We start from the raw sequence: 8,444 nt of genomic DNA, 5'->3' as shown, positions 1-8,444 counted from the left end.
AAGGGAGGTTGGACATTGGGTGGTAGTTTGCAAGTACAGAGGAGTCAAGGGTGGGATTTTTGAGGGGGGTGATGATGGCAGATTCGAATGGGAGGGAGGCAGTACCTGAGGAGAGGGAACTGTTAACAATATCAGTCAACATGGAGGCCAGGAAGGGAAGTTGGGTGGTCAGCAGTTTGGTGGGAGTAGGGTCGAGGGAGCAGGAGGTGGGGCTCATGGATAAGATGAGCTTGGAGAGGGCATGAGGGGAGATAGGAAAGAAACTAGAGAAAAATGAGAGTTCAGGACTAGTGCAGGGGAAGTTTGGCTTCTTGGGCTAGGGGAAGGGGCAGAAGCAGCTGAACGGATGGTCTCAATCTTAGTGACAAAGAAGTCCATGAGCTCCTTGCACTTGTTGTTGGAGGTGAGGGGTTTAAGAAGACGGTTTGTAGTGAAGAGAAGCCGGGGGTTATCATTGCATTCCAGGATGATCCTGGAGGAGTGAGCAGTTTTGGCAGATGAGAGCAGGACCCGATAGTGCTGCGTTTAAAAGAAAATTTCCTCATATTGGCTCTGGTTCTTTTGCCAATTACCTTAAATCTGTGTCCGCTGGTTACCGACCCTTCTGCCACTGGAAACAGTTTCATCTTTCTTACTCTATCCAAACCCTTTATGATTTTGAACGCCTCCATTAAAATCGCCCCTTAACCTTCTCTGCTCTAAGGAGAACAACCCCAGCTTCTCCAGTCTTTCCACATAACTGAAGTCCCTCATCCCTGGTACCATTCTAGCAAATGTCTTCTGCACCCTCTCCCAGACCTTGACATCCTTCCTTCCTATGCAAGCTTTTTTTTTAAAAAAAAATTTCCTAATGTTGATAGCTGTACCAGATACATCAAAAAATCAAACCATTACTGCAACTTTAAATAATGAAACTCTTCTAATGAACTGCACAAGTTCTGATCTCCACAATGCACAATGCACGTGGCTACATGGCCAAATGAAACATCGCGAGAGTTCAGTGATCTCCACCCCCCCCCTCCCCTCGCCAGTGTGTTGCGCGCATGCGTCAGAAATAATGCTGTTGCTATGGCCCGGCGGCTCTTAGCAACAGGCGAACGGCTGGGAGGCCGGGGAGAAGGAACGGGGCGCGGCGGCGGCGGTGGTCGGGGTAGGGGGTAGAACTAGAACTAGAACTAGAACAGCTCGCACGGCCGCACTGGCAGCAGCGCAAACATGCCGCCCAAAAAGAAAGAGAAAAATGTCGCCCCGCTCCTCATTGAAGATAAACCGGAGCCGCTCACCGCGGTGGAGAGGGAGCTTTTCCTCATCCAGGTCAAGGACCTGGAGAGCAGGGTGGTCAGGTAGGTGATGTAACGCATCAGGACAATACTGGAACACACTGTACATGGAATACATGGCAGTAAAAGTGTAAATATACTGCAAAAGGACTGTATCACAGTGAAAGTGTAAAATATGCCGCATAAGGACGGTATCACAGTAAAAGTGTAAATATGCCGCATAAGGACTGTATCGCAGTAAAAGTGTAAATATGCCACATAAGGACTGTATCGCAGTAAAAGTGTAAATATGCCGCATAAGGACTGTATCGCAGTAAAAGTGTAAATATGCCGCATAAGGACTGTATCGCAGTAAAAGTGTAAATATGCCGCATAAGGACTGTATCGCAGTAAAAGTGTAAATATGCCGCATAAGGACTGTATCGCAGTAAAAGTGTAAATATGCCGCATAAGGACTGTTTCGCAGTAAAAGTGTAAATATGCCGCATAAGGACTGTATCGCAGTAAAAGTGTAAATATGCCGCATAAGGACTGTATCACAGTAAAAGTGTAAATATGCCACATAAGGACTGTATCGCAGTAAAAGTGTAAATATGCCGCATAAGGACTGTATCGCAGTAAAAGTGTAAATATGCCGCATAAGGACTGTATCACAGTAAAAGTGTAAATATGCCGCATAAGGACTGTATCACAGTGAAAGTGTAAATATGCCGCATAAGGACTGTATCACAGTAAAAGTGTAAATATGCCGCATAAGGACTGTATCGCAGTAAAAGTGTAAATATGCCGCATAAGGACTGTATCACAGTAAAAGTGTAAATATGCCACATAAGGACTGTATCACAGTAAAAGTGTAAATATGCCGCATAAGGACTGTATCGCAGTAAAAGTGTAAATATGCCGCATAAGGACTGTATCGCAGTAAAAGTGTAAATATGCCGCATAAGGACTGTATCGCAGTAAAAGTGTAAATATGCCGCATAAGGACTGTATCGCAGTAAAAGTGTAAATATGCCGCATAAGGACTGTATCCCAGTAAAAGTGTAAATATGCCGCATAAGGACTATATCACAGTAAAAGTGTAAATATGCCGCATAAGGACTGTATCACAGTAAAAGTGTAAATATGCCGCATAAGGACTGTATCACAGTAAAAGTGTAAATATGCCGCATAAGGACTGTATCACAGTAAAAGTGTAAATATGCCACATAAGGACTGTATCACAGTAAAAGTGTAAATATGCCGCATAAGGACTGTATCGCAGTAAAAGTGTAAATATGCCGCATAAGGACTGTATCGCAGTAAAAGTGTAAATATGCCGCATAAGGACTGTATCGCAGTAAAAGTGTAAATATGCCGCATAAGGACTGTATCCCAGTAAAAGTGTAAATATGCCGCATAAGGACTGTATCACAGTAAAAGTGTAAATATGCCGCATAAGGACTATATCACAGTAAAAGTGTAAATATGCCGCATAAGGACTGTATCACAGTAAAAGTGTAAATATGCCGCATAAGGACTGTATCACAGTAAAAGTGTAAATATGCCGCATAAGGACTGTATCACAGTAAAAGTGTAAATATGCCGCATAAGGACTGTATCGCAGTAAAAGTGTAAATATGCCGCATAAGGACTGTATCGCAGTAAAAGTGTAAATATGCCGCATAAGGACGGTATCGCAGTAAAAGTGTAAATATACCGCATAAGGACTATATCGCAGTAAAAGTGTAAATATACCGCATAAGCACTATATCCCAGTAAAAGTGTAAATATACCGCATAAGGACTATATCGCAGTAAAAGTGTAAATATACTGCATAAGGACTATATCGCAGTAAAAGTGTAAATATGCCGCATAAGGACTATATCGCAGTGAAAGTGTAAATATGCCACATAAGGACTATATTGCAGTGAAAGTGTAAATATGCCGCATAAGGACTATATCGCAGTAAAAGTGTAAATATGCCGCGTAAGGACTATATCGCAGTAAAAGTGTAAGTATACCGCGTAAGGACTATATCGCAGTAAAAGTGTAAATATGCCGCCTAAGGACTATATCGCAGTAAAAGTGTAAATATACCGCATAAGCACTGTATCGCAGTAAAAGTGTAAATATACCGCATAAGGACTGTATCGCAGTAAAAGTGTAAATATACCGCATAAGGACTGTATCGCAGTAAAAGTGTAAATATACCGCATAAGGACTATATTGCAGTAAAAGTGTAAATATACCGCATAAGGACTATATTGCAGTAAAAGTTTAAATATACCGCATAAGGACTATATTGCAGTAAAAGTGTAAATATACCACATAAGCACTGTATCGCAGTAAAAGTGTAAATATGCCGCATAAGGACTGTATCGCAGTAAAAGTGTAAATATACCGCATAAGGACTGTATCACAGTAAAAGTGTAAATATACCGCATAAGGACTGTATCACAGTAAAAGTGTAAATATACCGCATAAGGACTGTATCGCAGTAAAAGTGTAAATATGCCGCATAAGGACTGTATCGCAGTAAAAGTGTAAATATGCTGCATAAGGACTGTATCGCAGTAAAAGTGTAAATATACCGCATAAGGACTGTATCACAGTAAAAGTGTAAATATACCGCATAAGGACTGTATCGCAGTAAAAGTGTAAATATGCCGCATAAGGACTGTATCGCAGTAAAAGTGTAAATATGCTGCATAAGGACTGTATCGCAGTAAAAGTGTAAATATACCGCATAAGGACTGTATCGCAGTAAAAGTGTAAATATGCCGCATAAGGACTATATTGCAGTGAAAGTGTAAATATGCCGCGTAAGGACTATATCGCAGTAAAAGTGTAAATATGCCGCGTAAGGACTATATCGCAGTAAAAGTGTAAATATGCCGCGTAAGGACTATATCGCAGTAAAAGTGTAAATATGCCGCCTAAGGACTGTATCGCAGTAAAAGTGTAATTATACCGCATAAGGACTGTATCACAGTAAAAGTGTAAATATACCGCATAAGGACTGTATCGCAGTAAAAGTGTAAATATACCGCATAAGGACTATATTGCAGTAAAAGTGTAAATATACCGCATAAGGACTGTATCGCAGTAAAAGTGTAAATATACCGCATAAGGACTATATTGCAGTAAAAGTGTAAATATACCGCATAAGGACTGTATCACAGTAAAAGTGTAAATATACCGCATAAGGACTGTATCGCAGTAAAAGTGTAAATATACCGCATAAGGACTATATCGCAGTAAAAGTGTAAATATACCGCATAAGGACTGTATCGCAGTAAAAGTGTAAATATACCGCATAAGGACTATATTGCAGTAAAAGTGTAAATATACCGCATAAGGACTATATTGCAGTAAAAGTGTAAATATACCGCATAAGGACTATATTGCAGTAAAAGTGTAAATATACCGCATAAGCACTGTATCGCAGTAAAAGTGTAAATATACCGCATAAGGACTGTATCGCAGTAAAAGTGTAAATATGCCGCCTAAGGACTATATCGCAGTAAAAGTGTAAATATACCGCATAAGGACTATATTGCAGTAAAAGTGTAAATATACCGCATAAGGACTATATTGCAGTAAAAGTGTAAATATACCGCATAAGGACTATATTGCAGTAAAAGTGTAAATATACCGCATAAGGACTGTATCACAGTAAAAGTGTAAATATACCGCATAAGGACTGTATCGCAGTAAAAGTGTAAATATACCGCATAAGGACTATATTGCAGTAAAAGTGTAAATATACCGCATAAGGACTGTATCGCAGTAAAAGTGTAAATATACCGCATAAGGACTATATTGCAGTAAAAGTGTAAATATACCGCATAAGGACTGTATCGCAGTAAAAGTGTAAATATACCGCATAAGGACTATATTGCAGTAAAAGTGTAAATATACCGCATAAGCACTGTATCGCAGTAAAAGTGTAAATATACCGCATAAGGACTGTATCGCAGTAAAAGTGTAAATATACCGCATAAGGACTATATTGCAGTAAAAGTGTAAATATACCGCATAAGGACTATATTGCAGTAAAAGTGTAAATATACCGCATAAGCACTGTATCGCAGTAAAAGTGTAAATATACCGCATAAGGACTGTATCACAGTAAAAGTGTAAATATACCGCATAAGGACTGTATCGCAGTAAAAGTGTAAATATACCGCATAAGGACTGTATCGCAGTAAAAGTGTAAATATACCGCATAAGGACTATATTGCAGTAAAAGTGTAAATATACCGCATAAGGACTATATTGCAGTAAAAGTGTAAATATACTGCATATGGAGTATATTACAGTAAAAGTGTAAATATACTGTATAATGAATACTACAGCGACTAACGCAGTGTATATGGAATATATTACAGGAACTTTAATACATTGTATAAGGAATACATTACAGTAAAAGTGCAAAAGTACTTTATAATAAGGGAAATGCTACATTAATTATAACACAATGTATATTGAATATATTACAGTAAAAGTGTGACTATATTGTATAAAAAGAAAGTACTGCAGCAACTACAGTGTATATGGAATATATTACAGGAACTATAATACATTGTATAAGGATTACATTACAGTAAAAGTAACCATTGAAGAGTTTATAAGTAATATAGAAAAATGTAATTATATTGCATAAGGAATATATATTACAGTAACTGTTAAATTGTATAAGGAATATATATTACAGCAACTGTTATACTGTATAAAGAATATATTACAGTAAGTGTGTAAGTAATTTCAGCAAAAGTGTAAGAATTGTACTATATAAGGAATATATTATTGCAGTTAAAGTGTAAATATATTGTATAATATATTACAGAAAGTGTGAATATGTAAAAGTGTGTAAGGTATATATACAGTAAAAATAAGAATTATGCTGTATAATGAAAATATATCAGCAGAGTGTCTGTATAAGGAATGTGTTACAGCAAGTGTAAAAATTATACTGTATTTATAAACAATAACAACTTGCATTTATATACTGCCTTTAACATAGAAAAACGCTTCACAGTGGTGCAAGTAAAGAAGTGCTGAGCCGGAGGAGATGTTAGGAAGGATGGCCAAAAGCTTGGTTAGATAGGTCAAGGAGGGTCTTAAAGGAGGAGAGGAAGGTGGAGGAGTTTAGGGCGGGAATTCCAGAGCAAGGCCGCCAATTGTGGAAGAAAGATGGGGAGGTTTGCATTAGAGAAGGGAGTCAGAGGAACGGAGAGTCCAGGGAGGGGGGTTGTAGCGCTGGAGGAGGTTCCAGAAACTAAGGAGCGAAGCCATGGGGGGAATTTAAACACAAGGATGAAAATGTTAAACTTCAGACATTGGTGTAATAGATGAATTATATGGTATAATATTTACACTTTTGCTGTAATAGATTAATTAGGTCAGCGAGGATAGGGGTGTTGGGCGAACAGGACTTGATGTGGGATGAGGTACGGACAGCAGAGTTTTGAATCAGCTGCAGTTTACAGAGGGTGGAGAATGGAAGACTGGTTTGGAAAGCATTGGTGTAGTCAAATCTGGAGGTAACAAAAGCATGGACCAGGGTTTCAGCTGCAGATAGGCTGAGATAGGGGTGGAGGTGGAAGTAGTCGGTCTTCATGATGGAGACAATTTGGGATTGGAAACTTACTTTGAGTTTGAATAGAATAGTTCAGCCTGAGACAGCGGCCCCGAAGGGGATTGAAGTCGGTGGTGAGGGTATGGAGTTTGTGTGGTCGGGGCCAAAGATGATGGCTTCAGTCTTCTCAATGTGCTGGTGGGGAAAATTGCGGCTTATCCAAACAGTGGATGTTGGACAAGCAGTCTGACGGAACAGAGATAGTTGAAAGTTGCTAGGTTTCATCAGCGTGCTTGTGGAAGCTGACGCCATGTCTGCGGTTGACGTCGCCAAGGGGCTGCATGTAGATGACAAGAGGAGGGGAATCAAAGATGGCTCCTTGGTGGACTCCAGCAGTGCTGGGAAGACAAGCCATTGATGGAGATGCTCTGGCTACGATTGAATAGGTAAAAGTGAAACCAAGTGAGCTTAGTCCCACCGAGCTAGACAGTGGAAGAGACATGATAGACAAGGATGGTGTGGTCAACTGTAAGAATATTACAGCAAGAGTGTAAATATACTGTATACGGAATCTTTACAACAAAAGTATTATACTGTACAATGAAAATATTACAGCGAAATTGTAACGACTGTATAAGGAAACTTTACAACAAAAGTGTAAATATACTGTAAAAGCATGCTACAAAAGTGCATATAGTACTGTATAATAAATATTACAGCAAGTATAAGAATTATACTGTATAAGGAACATTTACAACAAATGTAAGTATTATACTGTAGAAAGAATATATTACAGCAAAAGCGTAAATACTATATGGTATAATTAATCTTATAGCAAAAATGTAAATATTACACCTTGTAATGAATGTATTACAGCAAGTATAAGAATTAAGAAAAAAAGAATTTGCATTTAATAGGATGTCCCAAAGCATTTCGCAGCCAATGAATTATTTTTTAAGTGTGGTCACTGTTGTTTTGTGGTCAACAGGGCAGCCAATATGGCACAGCAAGGTCCCACAAACAGCAATGCGATGAATGACGAGACCATTTAATCTATTTTGGTGGTGTTGTCCAGAAAGGGGCTAATTCCTGAACTTTTCAAGGAAAGAATGTCTACCCTGGGATTTTACTGTCTGAGAAGAGAATGAGGGGGGACTTGATAGAGGTCTTCTTGGGTATGGAGAATTTGGATTCACAAAAAAAATCTTTCTGGCACAGGAGTTGAAGGCTATGGAACATAGTTTAAAGTTAAGGATGTCAAAAACTTAGACAACATTTTTTTAGTAAGAGGTGATAACATTGTGGAACAGATTATCAGTCAGGATGGTGGAACAGAAAGCCTTGGGAGATTTTAAAAAGGTATTGTTTGAATTTCAATTAGGACAGAGGATACAGGGCCATTAATTCCAGGGAAAGAAAGCAGAATCACATTAAGGAACCCAATGATTTGGAACGGTAGGCTAGATAGTTCAACAGTCTACTGCTCAAAATGTTAGTATGTTTATTTTACCTTCTTGCAAATTTAAAAAAAATTAAGAATTAGAAACTCTTTACAAAATGACAAAGGTTTACATTACTTGCCATCCACCTCCTGCTGTCAG

At 38.7% G+C, this 8,444-nt stretch overlaps 1 protein-coding gene across 2 annotated transcripts in view; it reads left to right on the top strand.

The window, feature by feature from the left end:
* The first annotated feature begins 1,122 nt into the window (after nucleotides 1-1,122).
* cfap157 (cilia and flagella associated protein 157) overlaps nucleotides 1,123-8,444 on the top strand; it is a 29,031-nt gene continuing 21,709 nt past the window's right edge. Inside the window, exon 1 of one of the 2 annotated variants that reach the window (XM_067969498.1) lies at nucleotides 1,123-1,343. In XM_067969498.1, the coding sequence (XP_067825599.1) occupies nucleotides 1,216-1,343 (128 nt within the window). In that variant the 5' untranslated portion in view covers nucleotides 1,123-1,215. The remainder of the gene's footprint in view (nucleotides 1,344-8,444) is intronic. The other variant, XM_067969499.1, reaches the window with a different exon arrangement.

Source organism: Heptranchias perlo, chromosome 31 (assembly GCF_035084215.1).
Source record: "Heptranchias perlo isolate sHepPer1 chromosome 31, sHepPer1.hap1, whole genome shotgun sequence".
NCBI classification, from domain to species: Eukaryota; Metazoa; Chordata; class Chondrichthyes; order Hexanchiformes; family Hexanchidae; genus Heptranchias; species Heptranchias perlo.
The sequence above is the reverse complement of the archived record's forward strand: the minus strand, read 5'-3'. Positions and strand labels throughout refer to the sequence as shown.